At 39.2% G+C, this 17,045-nt stretch overlaps 1 protein-coding gene across 1 annotated transcript in view; it reads right to left on the bottom strand.

The window, feature by feature from the left end:
* Positions 1 to 17,045, bottom strand: part of DNAH12 (dynein axonemal heavy chain 12) — a 62,177-nt gene that overhangs the window by 8,132 nt on the left and 37,000 nt on the right. Inside the window, exons 43-64 of the mRNA XM_082060299.1 lie at positions 15,642 to 15,834; positions 15,390 to 15,551; positions 14,340 to 14,534; positions 13,849 to 13,982; positions 13,362 to 13,524; positions 12,837 to 12,917; positions 12,175 to 12,351; positions 11,793 to 11,924; positions 10,373 to 10,462; positions 9,220 to 9,360; positions 8,833 to 9,074; positions 8,336 to 8,483; positions 7,866 to 8,011; positions 7,497 to 7,711; positions 6,413 to 6,605; positions 5,683 to 5,875; positions 4,561 to 4,733; positions 3,908 to 4,048; positions 2,821 to 2,979; positions 1,673 to 1,817; positions 802 to 952; positions 228 to 481 (exon numbers count right to left, since the gene is read on the bottom strand). Of these exons, the coding sequence (XP_081916425.1) occupies positions 228 to 481; positions 802 to 952; positions 1,673 to 1,817; positions 2,821 to 2,979; positions 3,908 to 4,048; positions 4,561 to 4,733; positions 5,683 to 5,875; positions 6,413 to 6,605; positions 7,497 to 7,711; positions 7,866 to 8,011; positions 8,336 to 8,483; positions 8,833 to 9,074; positions 9,220 to 9,360; positions 10,373 to 10,462; positions 11,793 to 11,924; positions 12,175 to 12,351; positions 12,837 to 12,917; positions 13,362 to 13,524; positions 13,849 to 13,982; positions 14,340 to 14,534; positions 15,390 to 15,551; positions 15,642 to 15,834 (3,628 nt within the window). The remainder of the gene's footprint in view (positions 1 to 227; positions 482 to 801; positions 953 to 1,672; positions 1,818 to 2,820; positions 2,980 to 3,907; positions 4,049 to 4,560; positions 4,734 to 5,682; positions 5,876 to 6,412; positions 6,606 to 7,496; positions 7,712 to 7,865; positions 8,012 to 8,335; positions 8,484 to 8,832; positions 9,075 to 9,219; positions 9,361 to 10,372; positions 10,463 to 11,792; positions 11,925 to 12,174; positions 12,352 to 12,836; positions 12,918 to 13,361; positions 13,525 to 13,848; positions 13,983 to 14,339; positions 14,535 to 15,389; positions 15,552 to 15,641; positions 15,835 to 17,045) is intronic.

The following is a 17,045-nucleotide window of genomic DNA, read 5'->3' as shown; positions in this document are numbered from 1 at the left end:
ACAAAATGTCACACATCACAATATCAAAATATTACAAAGGAAGCTTGATATTATTATATTTATAATTATTTTTAAATGTTCTTTCTTGATGAAATTATCTCTTCACCAGCCTTGCTGTATTTCAGAGCAGTTCTGTATTATCAGCTCATTCAGGGGTATGAATATTTCCTAAAGGTGTCATCACCTTTTCCTTTCCCCAAACACAGCACGTTGGGCAGCGCAGGTACCTTTGGTGAGGGGTAACTAGTCAGCCAAAGCCTGAATTCTGGATGACATTTTTCGTTGCTAAACTCTTCACATATTTTCTCCAGCATCGGCATCCAGGAGACAGCTAAATGACAATTTTGCAAACAAACCCAGGTTCCTTCTTCCATTGCTTTTTCAATCATTTTTGTAGCTATAGGTCCTTGTCCTTGACCCAATGAGATGGACTCAAACTTATCTCCAACCATCTCTTTGTCATTTGCAAATTTCAAGAGACCTTGAACAGAAAGCATACAATTTTAGTATTTCTTCATTAAAAAGAAGCTGTGTCAGGAAAAAAAATGAAATGTTTATTACTATTTTGATAAACTGTCCATACAAAAGATGGTAAAGCGGTGATGTAGAGTACAAAATTCATTCCGTTTACAGTATCATTCCCATTTTTAGGGAGCACAGAATTTGCCACTGTGACACGATGCACTCAAATCTGCTTGCGCAAAGTGCAAAATAATCCTCAGTGTGCACTGAAGAGGAAATTCAGGTCCCTAACTGAAAAGCTGTGCCACACTTTCGTTTTCTCTTTCTGTGTCCACTTACTAGACATGGGATCTGCTCCCGGAGAAAGTACAAATATCAAAGGGACTGTAGAACGCGAATCCAGGTAACTTTTTGTCAGATCAAAAGGTGGTGGCTCTACAAATTTCTTCCCCAGTTTATCAGTTACAAATGTTGTTATAGCTGGAACAATCTGGTAAAAAAAATGTAAATACAAACCATTAGCATAAATTAAAAGACACTGTCAAATATGCAGTTACATTTATGTACCATATATTAGCTAAATACCTGACCTACAGACAACTCTCTTTTTGTTTTGTTTTTTTACATTAAGACTTCAGTTCAGGCTTTACCTGATGTGAAGGACCAGCACCCTCCCCTTAGTAAAGATTAATGTAATTATTTTATATTAATTCTAAGGAGCAATTGCAATATGTACTTTAAATCCTAACTTTGATTGTTCCTAAAGTACATATAATACCATTTGCTACACATCCCAAATGCAGAATGTGTTACGAGTTCACCCCGGCTGTTCAAATCAACACATTCACTCAGTTTGCCTTGAAATGTGTTGTCTGGAAGCACATGGTGCCAGACACTCAGTATTTGTTCTGGCTGATGTAATAAATCCTGCTCTCGAGTATATTGGGTGCACCAGCAAACAGACTGAACATGAACAAGCACTTGCAGAGAACTAGAGCAATGAGAGTACTCAAAGATGCATCAAATCACATCGGACAAAAGATCTCTGCTGATGCTTGTGGTGTTTGTTTTGCTCAAATGAAAAATAAGAATAGTGTCCATATTCTTCATAAAATATCATGAAGAACAGATTAGTTATTTTAACAACTGGTGCAGACTATGCTACAAGACACGGAACAGTCTACAAACACTTGATAACAGATCAGTTTACCTTGTCTGGTCTTAAGCACCGAAGAATTATCATCTTCTGTAATTCATGTAATGTATTATTAAGTTCTTCTGGTAACGGAAAGCTTTGTGGCTCTTTGCTGTCATAAAGTTTTTGCCATTCACCTATATTTTCAGAAATGTTTCTCCTAGAGAAAAAAAGTATTTGCAATTACTGTAAATACCTGGAGTCCTTTAATATTTATCAAAAGCCAATTGCATTGTATTGTTGTACACCCCACTCCACATCTACATCAGCCAATAATCCTACACTTGAGCTTCTCCACGCTGACAAGTGAGAAAGAGAGGATCTTTTCCCACCGTGCTGCTGCAGACGTACAAACCTCCACGGGGAAGGCTCAGAGTTGACAACAGGCTCTGCCTGTTGCTGCAGCCAGCACTGCTGGGACCTTCACAGCTCTGCGGGAATGTTCTGCTGCTCACGTTCCAGGAAAACTCCACTCTCTGACTGAAGAAAATCACCAGGAAATTCAACCAAGGAAAAGAATTCTTTTCCTTCCTGCAGCACGCAGAGTACGTCCTCTGAGATGGGACAGCTCTCAGACTGGATAAAGGCTGGATCAGCCACTTTGCTACTAAAACTCCAAAGGGGGAGAAACACAAACAGCCTCAAACAACTTCTTTGAAGAGAACAGTGCTTCTGCAGTCAGATCCAAAGCCTCCAAACATCCAGGCTCCGTCAGCTATTTCCATGCAAGGCTTGTGCAGCCATGCTGGCTCCAGAAATTGGGCTTAAATTCTACTGAAATCCAGGGTGAAATTTTCCTGATTTCAGAAGATGGAGATTTTACCAGAAAAATCCATCTCTCAGCAGTGCAGTGGAATTTTGCCAAATACGCTTCTTTTGGCCTGCACTGATCCCCTGGAAACACTGGGGCTTTACCGTGGAGGCATTAAAAAGAAAGTTGCTTTAGGGAATGACTTGAATAATTTAGGAAAATAATTTAACTAAATAATATTATAATTAGCCAACAGAATGTTTGACTTCAGTAAGTGGAGCAAATCAAGTGATGAAAAAAGGGGCTGGTTTTACAGTGGTGGCATTTTGTCATGGTTTGGAAAACATACAGGAAATATTTCTCTCAGCATGTTACACATAAGTGGTGAAAAACAATTAACACTTGACCATACCTCAGTTCTTTCAAAGCCGGGATTTCACTTGCACGACATAATTCATCCCAGCTCTTATCTGGTAGCCAAGATGGATCTGGATTCTTGTACTGATTTTTGAGACCCACACCCCCAGTTAGGAAGAACATAAACTCTTGATATTCTATTTCATTTTTAGCCCTATATTTAAAACAAACAAACAACGCCAAACAAAACAAAAGCCAAAGATGCATAGTACTCAGTTATTAAGACACAATTTTACATCATATAAAGTGTTATTTAAAATCAACTACACTTCACTGCCATTAAATAGTACTTCTACTGCAGTAACAGCAGAGATTGGATCTCAGTATCCTATATAGTTAAAAAACTGTATGATAAAAATTACTGATTAACACCACAGTAAGGGTCTCAAAAGGTAAATGGTATATATCAGCTTATTTGTTTTTTTTAAAAAAAAGTGCAATTATTCCTGATTTTTAAAGGTTTTAAAGAAAATAACAGGTTCTGAGAATACAGTAGCCTTACCAATTGGCCTAGGAAGAATGGCCCATATATACATTGTACACATTGTAATTAAATAAGTATGTACTTTACAGTTGTGCTCATGTAATTTTGAACTTAGCTTTCCTTTCTGGAAAAGATTGCAATTGAGATCTCATGATATATGCAAAAGAGGAGAGAGAAGGGGAGAAGGGGAGAAGGGGAGAAGGGGAGAAGGGGAGAAGGGGAGAAGGGGAGAAGGGGAGAAGGGGAGAAGGGGAGAAGGGGAGAAGGGGAGAAGGGGAGAAGGGGAGAAGGGGAGAAGGGGAGAAGGGGAGAAGGGGAGAAGGGGAGAAGGGGAGGAAAAGCAAAGCCACTGACTTTCAGAAACACGGGAACATCCTTTTCATAGCTTGTCCAAAGGCCACACATAGCAGCAATACATGCGCTCACATACTCTTTCAATTGTAAATATTATCAGTATTAGAAAACCCCTAACCATTCATGATGTCACTCTGAAGGCTACACAATCAATATGCACAAGAACATGTTATCTTATCAATACTTTTTCTACTATAAGAAAATCATTAGTTTCTGTTAAGAGACTTGAGAGAAATGAGCTTACATGAGGAGGTTACAACACAGCAAAAACGAGAAGAGCAGCTTGTCCTTTTCAAACAGTGAGCGGCACACATTGCAATACAAATTGTACGTAAAGTGGTCTCTTAGATATCGAAGTCGCTTCTCCAACATCTTGGATTTGTTACTATAAAGAAAAGAAGAAACTGAGACTTCAAATTGAACAACGTAGGCAAATCAGTTAAGAAATCTAAATCTATTTAGGGTTGCAGAGGAATTCTATTTGGCCCACAGGCTCCACAAGAGATTTAAATGCCCATCTTCCCCAAATTTCAATGATACTCAATGTTTTACAGCTCTTTTAAAAGAAGTCCCAAGCAAAGTAATGAGCTGAAAGGAATTTGCCAGTTAGGGGGTGTTCATAATGCACAGTGTTCATAATGGAGCCCAGTTCAGGATCAGACTTCACCCTTTCTGTAAGTCACATTCTTAAAAATACTTAAATAGAGCACATGCTTACAGTTCATTGTTTGCTCCAACAGTAATTAGAAAGAGCAACTACTTTATTAATAAATCATATTTTGTTTTAAAAACCTGCATGTAACGAGGAATAAGAGATACATGTTTTCCAACCAGAGGGAACTGCTTACAAGAGGAGAATGAAAAGACCTTATTTGACAGCAGCAAGCCTGTATTTACCTCTCCTGAATGGAGGTGATGAAGAGGTTGACGAACCAGCTGAGGGAGTACTGGTACATGGGATCGATGTTGGCCAGGTCGGCGATGCTGAAGAACAGCACGGAGGAATGCTTTGCGATGGGGCGATAACCTTCGCGAGATTCAGCTATTTTCAGTTCCGTTTTCTCTGCAATCTAAATACCAATAGTAGTTGCCAAAGAAAAGCTTTCAATACTCTCTTTCGTACAAAAATATTACTTGTTAATAACATTATTAAAATACTTCCATACAGCACTTTGTAATGCCAGAGTGAGGCAAGTTTTCTGTTCCAAAATGCACAATCACAGTAGGTGATAAATCCAATAGGTAAAACAAGTATTTGCCCTTAACACAGCACTGCCTGATTTATTTACTTGATACTACAGGACGCAAGAGTCGAAACAAAGGAGGCAGAGTTTCGATGCATCATCTAGTATCAAAAGTATCAATCTTTATCTCTGCAATATTAAAAAATATGGGTAATTTCAGACTGGTTATGTATTTAAGCTCTGGCTATTTTACCGTCAGTCGGCTTTATACAAAAAAGTACTTAGAATATAAAAAGGTTTTTCAGTTTTCACTGTCAGCCTTAGTCTGGGATCACGTTTGATAAGCATCAGCAAATAGCAGGAAGGCCAATACCAGCTGAAAGAAAATACTAGTATTGGATTTCTGTTAAGCCTACAGTAATATAAAAAACCAAAAATGTTATTTAGGTCTCATTGAATTCAGCTGGTATTTTATGCATTAGGTATAACAAAAATCTCTGGCCTTGTAAACCTACATCAGTCACCCAGGTTATTGTCGCACTGAATATTTTTGTCATTAAAAAAAAATAGTTCCTTCCTAACCTAACTCCAGAATTTTTTACTTTTCACTCAGTCTTACAGATAGATGCATATTCCTTAAAAGATGTTTAATTAAAGACTGAAGAAACCATCAGTGAAGATTTGAGAACGGATCCAATTTTACTTATCTTCACATTTCACAAGCACAGAATTTCCTCCTGCGCTTTGCATCTAATGTGCCGTCTTTCTGCCAGCTGCAAATGCTAACATTCATTTCTCTGTGTTGTTAAGGAAAACATCCATACTCACTCCTTACCTGCTGTTTTTTTGTGACCTCGTTAGCCATTAATTTAGCCGAATCCAAGATATCAACAGCAGACTCATCTTCCAGAATATTCACTTCAGAGGACTGTAAGGTTTCTAAAATTTTTCTCTCAGTTTCTTTTAGTTGCTTTTTATTCTGTGCAAATTGGAGGATGAGAGCATTCCTTTGCTCTTCTAATTCTGGCCTAATTAAAAAAAACACAACAAATCCAGTCAATGTTCATCTTCCACTGACTGGAAAGGACGCCCATGACGACGACGCCCCCTCTGACTACAATAAACACTTGCGAATATTCTCTTCAGTTTAAATAGGTTGTTACTGTTCAGCAGGTGTTTATAATTCTGGGCAAAGATTTCTTTGCCCAGCTTCAGTGTTTGGAAATGATGGTCGAAACTTTAAGGTCTTAGGCTTTTTGCATGTCAGAGCATACTAGTTTTCCTTTATTATATCTCTGCTGCCTGAAAAATTATTTCACATCTGCTGTTTTAATTAACTTTTGAACTTGTGGACACTTACCCTGCAGTAAATGTGATAATTTGTCTTTTTCTAACAAAATTTTTATATATGACAACTAGAAAAACAATCTTTTTCTTTTTAAGCTCTTGCTGAGCAACATTTACACCACGTAACATTCATTTTGCTTTACAATAAATTCATCTCTCATTTCCCTGGAATTACACCATCATAAAACTACCTGGCTATTTCCCATAGAGAGCCTTACCTCTCTTTTGCCACAACAATACCAAGCAATTGGTCTTCAAGTCCCTCTGGCGTGATCATAAAATTGAGTAAAGAAACTTTTGTAGCAATCTCAGGCATATAATGTGGATTTCTCAGTTTCGTGGTAATAAAAAACTTGAAGTCTCTGGAATACTCAATAACGCTCTCGCCAAGCTTGATGCACTCCACGCCTCCTAAAGCAGAGGTCAGAAATGTTATGAAAATCATTATCTACTTCAGTTACTTACAGAAAAATAATTATTTTGTGATGAAACAATTCCTTGTCAATGACAGATTTCCCGAAAAGTGAGAATAAAGAAACAAAGCAGTCTCATACTCTGAAAATTCCTCACAGACTTCAGTGAGGTCACATTTTACTCTTAGCAGATGAAATTGAGTCAATTCAATTACTTCCACACCTCCGCATATACAATACTGGAGATGGTAACAGACGGCTGTGGAATTATCCTCAACTATGATATTCTTACAGACAACTCTTTGCTTGAACTACCTGTCTGAAACAGGAAACTGAAAATACAAGGGGTTAAGCGCTTCTTTTTTGGTATGTACATACGTACATGAAAAGCAGAAAAGATAAGCTATGTGAGAAGGAAGGAAAACATTGGTGCTTGTCTGCATTTTTCTGTCTTTTTCTGGGAGGAAAAGAAAGAAAAGTTGAAAACCAAATTCACAGCTACTTAACAAGTTTCAGAGAAAACCATGAAGATTGTGCCTTAAAAGTAAAATAACTTGACAGCTTTTCTTGATTGGTACAAAGTTGAGTAAATGTATTAGACTAAAACATATGAAAATAAACAAGCAAAACACAATTTCATTGAGAAACCTCCCTTTGCAGAGTCAGTGTCTTCATTTAGTCTCCTATAGTGACAGGGTGAAGGTTTTCACATAAAACCACTACCACACGATGTACGAATAGTACTTGTTAAAGGAGTAAAAGCTTCAGGCTGTTGTGAAGTCACCTTCCTCTCACCACAGGCAGCAGTACCAGAAAGCAATTAATAACCCCTTAGACAGTACAAACAACTATAGAATGAACATTCATGTTCAAATTAATTTTGCTGTACCTTGTTTGAAAGTCTGTTTAAGTAGCAGAGGCTCAAGTGACGGGTCGAGCTCCTCCCCGACGTTCTCTAGCAGAAGAGGAGTTCCAAACTGAATGCAGTTCTCCAGGGTTCTCATATAATCTGTGTCACTGACCTTGATAACTCTCAGCTGGTTCTCCTTCTCAAAATTCTTGATCCATTTGTTTGCTTGACTTTGAGGATCAATCATTAATGGCCTAGAACACACAGGACCGTTTTCTCAGGGCTTGCAGGAGTTTTTCCAAATTTTGTATTTTTTTGTCTCTAGACATTTAGTTTGCTTTAAAAAACAAAACAAAAAACCCACCACAACTTGTTTGCATTTGAAAATTAAAACTTTTTGTCACCTACCAACGTCTTGAATTGTCAACAATGACCCCATTGTCTATAGAAAATATGTCAGTCGGCAAACCAGCAATATTCCAGGCTCTTATTTTTATTGGGTCGCCAAGAGTCGTGCTCAAAGAGAAAGTCTCGGAACAAGGGATTTTTTTCTCCTGGAGAAAAAAGAAAAGAAAAACCCAGTTATCTTTATGCCACTTCAATCCGAAGTGATAATGTGCATTTTTTTTTTTAAGAGTTCAAAATAGGTCAAGTATAAGTAAAAATTCTGGGAAAAACAAAATCATAGTTTCAATAGCTAACTGTATTTCCCCACTGAATATTTATTCTCTCTCTGAATTTTGTATAATAGGATTTGTCTAGTTTTTTTGTACATGAGCTTGACTAGGCAAATATTCAATAAACCACAGGTAAATTTTGAGGCCTTTTGCGGTAGTTGAAAAAAGCAACCACATTTAAAGCTAAGGCAATCTCCTGACCTTGCACAGTTTGCTCCAGTCTTCGGTGCACTCTTGTCGAAATCCAGCAGTGAAAGCTCCCAGATACGCTATCACACCAGCTGATATCAGAACATCTCCTGTCAAATTATCATATGTGTCTTGAAGATCATTTGCAGCATCATTCCATCTATGACAAGCAGAAAATACAGAAAGAAAATGGTGCTGAAACCTCCACGTTAATGGTATTGATGATAAAAAAAATCAAGCTTTTTTGCTGTTGTTTATCTTCCGGTTGAAAATAAGGACACTGTTTCTGTATTTTATTATCATTTTGAAGACTTTCTCGACAATTCTCCCAATGTTGCTGCCCATATTTGTACATTACAAACAATCAGGAACCTTTCAAGGGCCCAGACTGTTACAGTCCTCAGCAGTACGGCCCCCAGACAGATATAGTGTTAACAGCTCAGAGAATTCAAGTTCAAATTCTACCTCTACAAGGGCTGTTATATCTGCCATTTGAACTTTAACCTGACCTGGATTTCTCTCCACCAAGGCCTCCAATCAACTTCTCTGCTCGTTCTAGTTTTTTACCGCACAGAACAACCTGCAATTCTAAACGAGCCTTTTCTTCAGTTTTCTCAATGAAGGTTTGTTCCAAAGCAGCCAAACTGCTTTCGAGCGCTGCGAGTACTTCTCTCTTCTGATTCAAGATCTCCAGTGTCTCTGCTAAGGACTGCTGTGCCTCTTTCAAACGTTCTTTTTTGGGTGCAACCACCTATTCAATTATAACCAATACACAAATGCTTAAAGCACATTTTTGTAACTTTATTATTTAATACAATGCTCAGGGTTAATATACCAAGCAAAGGAAAAGGGAAGATCTCACAACATTGAGGAACTAGGATCAAAACCAAACACACCTTTGCGACCCTGTCATACACCTCCATCGCCGTAATCCATTCACACAAACCCTGTGCTGCCGAGGAAGCTTTAGCCACCTTTTGTGAATCAAACTCAGGATTATTCAAGTATTCAGTCCGAATCTTTTGCATGATAGCTGCCTGGATAACAAAAGCATTATAGCGAATCAAAGGCTTGTGGCTGACGCTTAATGACACTGATTGATTGCTGTTTCTCTACACAATGAAATCGGAAAGAACTACTCTATTAATTCTGCTAGAAACCACTGCTCATTTGTTTCTTTTGATTTTTCTGTCACACTTTGTGAGTGTTTCCTGTTTTCATCCTAATCCTATCCTCATCCTTTATAACCATGCACTTGGTGTGTCTGCCATGTGGCAGTCACCTAAGTGCTAAGAGCATTACTGTTCACATAGAAGCCCTAATTTATTCTGTCCCTTGTGCACAACATGCTAATTTCATTATTTGCTATCTTTTCAGAAGACATCACTGCTTGGGATAGTTATAGAAATGTATTTCTACCAATGTAAGACAAAAATCTAAATAACATCGCTTGTGCCTACTTTTGGGAACCAGTTTTATAAAGGCCAAAACATGTTCATTTTCCACTGAACTGGGCAAACACCAAGAATCACACGGTTGGACTCGATCTTGAAGGTCTCTTCCAATCAAAATGATTCTATGATTCTGCTCCATCCAAGGCACCTGCTTATGGCCATTTTTGGACACAAGATAATGGACAGGACAATTTACTCTGATACAACTTTCTATGTCTTATTTTCAACTTTTGATGAGATAGTACTTATAAACTGCGAAGTTAGAAACATTTGTGAACAGAAGGACATTTCATACAAACAGAAGACAGGCTGAATAGAAGCCTCAGAAATTCTGAAAGGGAATTGTAAAACCTTCTGAAACATCACCCCCAAGGCTCACCCTGGGGAAGCTGGACTCCCTTGCCAGGACCATACTCATCCTGTGGAGATACTCAGTCACCTTGTGAAGATCCTTGGTCATAACAGAAGTTGACTAACTTGAGATAAATGGAGCCTCTGATATAATTAATTCTTTTCTCTCTTTCTCTTTTTTATTTTTCCTTGCAAAAAGTGTCTACGTGGTAAAAATCATTGAAAAATTAGACAGAAGGCTTACTGGAATATTGTCCTTGTCATACTCCTTCAAATCCTTTAAGAAGTTAATGTCACCAAGAAGTTTCTTGCTTGGAGACCAGTAATCCAAAATCTACAAAACACAGTAAGAAATATCTTTCCAAGCTTTAAAACAAACACACAAACAAATAAACAACAAAAAAAGACAAATCTCTTTTAAGTAAAGCTCATGCATATTTAGAACTGATGATCTGCAAACTCCTAGAGACATCAGTAATCACAGAATCACAGAACGTCAGGGGTTGGAAGGGCCCTGGAAAGCTCATCCAGTGCAATCCCCCCATGGAGCAGGAACACCCAGATGAGGTTACACAGGAAGGTGTCCAGGCGGGTTGGAATGTCTGCACAGAAGGAGACTCCACAACCTCCCTGGGCAGCCTGGGCCAGTGTGTGTTACCCTTACTGAGAAGAAGTTTCTTCTCAAATTTAGGTGGAACCTCTTGTGTTCCAGTTTGAACCCATTACCCCTTGTCCTGTCACTGGTTGTCACCGAGAAGAGCCTGGCTCCATCCTCCTGACACTCACCCTTTAGATATCTGTAAATATTAATGAGGTCACCTCTCAGTCTCCTCTTATCCAAGCTCCAGAGCCCCAGCTCCCTCAGCCTTTCCTCACACGGGAGATGCTCCACTCCCTGCAGCATCTTGGTGGCTGCGCTGGACTCTCTCCAGCAGTTCCCTGTCCTGCTGGAACTGAGGGGCCACAACTGGACACAAGATTCCAGGTGTGGTCTCCCCAGGGCAGAGCAGAGGGGCAGGAGAACCTCTCTGACCTACTGACCACCATCTTCTAATCCACCCCAGGTACCATTGGCTTCCTGGCCACAAGGGCCCAGTGCTGGCTCATGGTCACCCTGCTGTCCCCAGGACCCCCAGGTCCCTTTACCCTACGCTGCTCTCTAATAGGTCATTCCCCAATTTATACTGGAACCTGGGGTTGTTCCTACCCAGATACAAGACTCTACACTTGCCCTTGTTATATTTCATTACATTTTTCCCCGCCCAGTTCTCCAGCCTGTCCAGGTCTCTGATGGCAGCACAGCTTCCAGTGTCACCACTCCTCCCAGCTCGGTGCCATCAGCAAACTTGCTGATAGTACACTCTATTCCCTCGTCCAAATAATTGATGAATATATTGAATAATATAGGCCCCAGTACTGACCCCTGAGGTGTCTCAGGGAGAGTTACATATTATCTACATACAAGTCAAGCAAATTAAGTGTGTTCTCTTAGAATATAACAAAATTTTGAAAATTTGGAATTCTGGAAGTTTTTAGTAAAATAATGGCTGGAGGTACTTGCCTACTTGAGTGGACCCTGGGTGATCTCAGTTATTGAACAAGCACTCTGCGTTGAGAAGAACATGAGTTACACTTGTATTTTAAACTATTGTCTGTGATTTTACCTTGGCGCCAATTTTTGTAGGATCTGCAACTTTTTCCGGTTTGATGTCTTTCATGACACACACAGCAGCCATGACGAGTTTGACACCAGATGGAGGATTCTTCATTGATTTGACAACTGATATATCAGCGGGCTAAAAAAAAATAAATATGGCAAATGTTATGCCTTTCTCACCACTAAGATAAATGAACTAACAGAAAAAAGGGGAATTATAACACAATTACACATCAACATAATTATAGAGGACTTTTAGAAAGGACAATGTTAGTAAGAATTAACAACACCAATGGATCCTCTGCAGGGAAATAAAAACGAAATAAATGCTAGTAACTGTAAACTAATGATTAATTGAAATTCTGATTTAAAAGTTTAGATCAGCTCACCTTCAAAGTGTCAAGAGCTTTAAGTGCAGCCTCCAGGGCTGGGATCGCCTCTGCCAGGTCACTCTCACATTCATTTTTCAATGCCTGAGCGGCTTCAGCTTTTTCTGTAGCAAATTCTTCATCTACTTTTACAGTTTTTCTTTTTTCTTCTACTTCTGCAGACTCTATTTCTATAGTCTAAAGAAACACGAGTGAGCTTCCTATTGAGCAGTGAGTGATCAAATAAACTGAAACAACTAAGTATAGCGTTTATGGAATACCGTAAAATACGAAGAGAAAATGGAAGTATTTAAATATTTTCATGTATTTCCTTCAGCATGGAGTTTAGGCAAGTATTACATATCCAGAGTCTGTATCTTACAGAAATAATATAATTTTCTTCCAGTTCTAAATAGTGACAAGTTGCATAGTACTGCAAACCCCAGTAAACAAGAAGCGACCTCAAAAACCTGAACACGACTCCTATTTTCTGAAAGTCACATATCAGCAACATTTTACAGGCAGACTCTTCAGAACCCGTCTACAACCAGCTGAGATACTGCAGTACATTGTATGACTGAGATTCCTCACTCAAAGCTAATTAGTGTGAAGGTGAAATTATGGATCCCAAGTATACACATGCTTACACTAAACCCCACAAAGCTGTATCTGTATAACTCTACCTTCATCATGGTTGCGTTATCCAATTTGGCCTCTTCCAGTTTGGGCTGCAGCTCAACTAGTTCTTGTTTCATCTCGGCAACCTATACGTATGCAAGCCATATGTATGTTCAGATGAGCCAAGTACAATTTCCAACAATTTCTGTATGATCTAGATCTTACCTAGTGACTATTGATAGAAGGAAATAGTGCTCAGTTTCAAATCAAAACGCTTCAGAGACTTATTTCTATGTCGTATGCACAATCTCTAAATTAAAAACTACATTCACTTATAGTGACCTGTTAACTACTTAGGAAAGCGAAGATCTCTTCACATACCACTCAGGCACTACATGCTAAGAGGTCTGTGGCCTCCAGCACAACTGCTGACTGTAGGAAAAAAAAGCCAAAAGACATTTCTTACAGTTTTATTGTTGAAGATTGAGCTAAATAAAACCTGAGGTGATGCTTTTGACCGACTTCTCTAGGAAAAGCCCTGCTTCTGATAAACACTTTGTGTTTTCAGTTCCATTTTTGTCCTAACTCACCTGTGATTCAGCAAAAGCCAGTTTATCTAGTCCATTCACATATTTGTTCTTGGCTTTCATTACAGCATCTCTTTTCTGAGTAAGAAGTTGCCGAAATGCAGCAATAAGCTCAAGATAAGAAGTAGGAGTAACATAATTATGGCGTCCCAGACTTTGCAAGAACCTATTACAAAAATGAGCACCTTTAAGTTCTGTTTGTTTGCTTTAGTTTAACTGGTGTTAGCAAAGTATTGTAACTTTGACAAATAACAGGAATAAACAATTTTGACAACTTTATGTAATATTTTTATGCAGGCAGATAGTATATATTAACTTTTAAGACAGAAATTAGTAGTAACGAAGCTCAATCACCTACTATTTTGTTTTTCTTCTAACAATTCCACTTGTAAGTTCTCTGTTGCTCATTTTACTACTTTCAACAGTATAATCTTTTCCCTCTTAATATTCCTATAAATTAATGAGTTGTTTTTAAAAGAACCAGACTGACCTCGCAGAGAGTGACAAAACTGAAGTATGAAAGTATTTACAGATGGGCACAACCTCCTGACGCTCACTGTCTGTGAGCTCGAGTGTCTCTAAGAACTTATGAGCCACACGTTCAAGGGCATCGTCAGGCCACGGCTGCGGAGAGGGGAGGAGAGAAGCAGTTGTAGCATTCAGCTGTTAGCAGTCTCCTTACTTCAAAACCAGTTTTTACCATTCGAAACACCAGAATGACACACACTAGTCCCAGCTGTCTCGAGAACAAAGAACTGGTATAAGGGTCAGACCAGGCAGCGAGGTCACCGCCCACTCACACCAAATCGCACACCAAAGAGCTTCCAAAATGCTACACGAAATGCCTATTCTGTTGTAAAATTTTGAAAAAACAGAAGCACTCCTGCACAGAAGACAAGAGCAAATCTAATGGGACATGAAAATATAGATTGTTAGAAAACTGAAGTAGTTTGCTGAGGAAACAAAAGTATTTTCACATACCTGGAACCAATCAATAGTACAGCAGTTGATGAGCGAGGGAAACTGTCTCAGACGATTGCGGAAAGCATCTCCAATCGGGCTGAATGCTACGACAACATGGAGATTTTCTTTGCAGTTGTTCACAAAAAGTGTATACAAGGCCAAGGGACTGAGTTCTTCATTCCTATTGCCAGCCTGAGCTGCTGCAGAAACGGCCTTGAGAATAACACACAGGGTAAAACCAAACAGACCAGGCAAATTACCACTCTCATTACAAAAAGGCCACTATCACAAAAGTCAATGTTTTTCTCATTATGTATGCTTTAAGTACCATATAAGTTCCCTAAACAACATTTGAAGACATCAACTTACTTTAGCTTTAATATCATACTGGAATATGCTGTATTTACTTATTTGGAGAGGAAGATATAAGTTTCAAACACTGAGATATATTCCATTCATTCATTTACTAAAACCAATAATATCTCAAAACAAGAAGAAACCTCTATATTTGAAAGCAAAACCTACTTCATAAAAGTCTTATCATCCTCAATTAATTAACGATCCATGAAACACTGACTATACGCCTCTAAAACTCTAATTATGCTTCCACAAAATCATGTTTACATAATCACACAATTAAAATGACAAAAATGAGTTTAGCAGCAATAAAGTGGAAATATTTTGATGAAGCAGATTCAAATGAATAAAAACCAACTTTGCTCCAGTTGGAATATTGTGGATAGCTATCAAGTTCTAGTATACACCCATGAAATATGTCTGTACGAACTGTAAAATTGTAGAAGAGCCACATTATCTTAATCTTGTTATTCTATATTGTTATTAAATACCTGGCAAAGTTCTCTAAGTGCACAACGTAATGTGTTTGTGAACAGAATGCCGGGTCGGAATTAAAGCTAGTAGTAGGTATAAGGTGTTTACTAATAACTGGCTGATTTATCCAAGGTCTGATAACAAGTCACAGAATTAAGTGCATATATCCAAGCCACACTCCACACAGAACTGACAAAATAGCTGAAAAGGGATGTTAAAGAGAATTTCTAAACATACCTCTAAAACTTCTTGTTTTTCATCTGCTGCAAAAATATTGGGTATCTCCCCACTGTTGAGGACACTGTCAATATCTTCTAAAAAGCTTTCTTCTTTAATTTGTGTATCTGTGATTATAAATACAGTTTTCAAGCCTTTTACACCTGCGTTCTTCAGAACACTCTGAAAATGCAAGACAGTTAAAATGTTTGTATGTTCCAAAACATCCTTCCCCTAAATTAAGTCAAAATGCAGACAGTTATTAATACTCACTTTCAGATCTTCTCTCCACTCATTTGTACCATAGGTCTTAGAAATCTCCGGTTGAAAAACAGACATTTTTGACATGAATGCTGCGAGACGAGTCAAAGACTGCCGGCCGCTTCCTCCCATTCCAACCAGCAGAGCGTTGCCCCCTGCCTGCTTCAGGATGCGGCTTATACGAGACAAATGTTCCAACATATACCTATAGTTGAAATGTGCTGATTACCAGAATGGCAGAAATACATATACATTTGTGCACCTAGAAATCCGTGAAACGAGTATAGAAGTAGTAGCTCAAAACCGATTTTTTTAAAGCGGGGTGGGGGGTGAGGAGGAAGAAGAAAGGGAGTGGGTATGCACCACAAAATAAAAGAAAACTCACAACTTTTCCATTATGAAACTATCAGTATTTAGCTGGATTGGAAATGACTACAAATTACTAAAAGCAATCGGCAGTGGTGAGAGCAGGAGCACTGCATGGGTAAAGGTGTCAAACGACAGAAATTCTCTACTTGTAATCATAGTAGTATTATCAGTTTAAACCTTTTAAAGGAACAACTGGGAGGAAATGGGTTTTATCGCCAAACCTCTCCCTCTGCCTTTGACAGTGCTTTATAGCTTCTATGAGAAACCGAGATTGGAACACCTTCAGAAAGCACTATCTGCACATTACCGGGAGTCCTATCTCATTATAGCACAAGCACAGTTTATTTCAGAAAATGCAGCAAGGTCTACAGGAGATCACCTGCTTAAGCACAGGGCACGGAGTAGTTAAAGCGAGCTGAGCAGCAGTTAAAAGTGTCTCAAAAAAAGGTTAAAGCATTTCAAAACAGATAAATTATTGTTTTAGTTGGTTAGAAAAATAAAGGAGTCAAATCCAGGTGTTATCCATGAGGCTGGACTCTAAGGCTACAGTCAGACACGCTCTCTGGCTGCTGTTGGCTCAGGTAACTGGGACATCGCTCCTACACTGGGGAACTGGCCTCTGGGCAGAGGCTGCCAGCTGCTCCCAGTCCCAGCACAGCTGCACACAGGTACTCACATACCCAGCTTGTCAAAATGACTAAAATAAGCTGCTGCTAAAAGAGTTTAAACTAACCCTAATCACCTTCACAAAGCACCTATGTGCCAAGTTATGCTGGCAAAAAGGAAGAGGCAACAGGGAGGAGGAAGGAGTCGTGACCTCCTGATCTGTCTCAGATGTAGCTCTGCCTGATGCCAAGTGACAGTGACACCAGCAGCCTGCAGAGTCTCGGGTGTCTCAGGAGGAGCTGCAGCGGCAGGCTGGACACACGGCCTGAGGTGCAGTCTGGTTGTGCTGCACACACAGCTATACCCTGCGCTGCATCTCCCCGCACACCTCACCGCCCGCCAGCCCCCGGCCTTGGGAAATCAAAGTCCAGCGGCCGCAGG

This window comes from Streptopelia decaocto, assembly GCF_964273445.1.
Source record: "Streptopelia decaocto genome assembly, chromosome: 8".
NCBI lineage: Eukaryota > Metazoa > Chordata > Aves > Columbiformes > Columbidae > Streptopelia > Streptopelia decaocto.
This window is presented reverse-complemented; position numbering and strand designations above follow the sequence as displayed.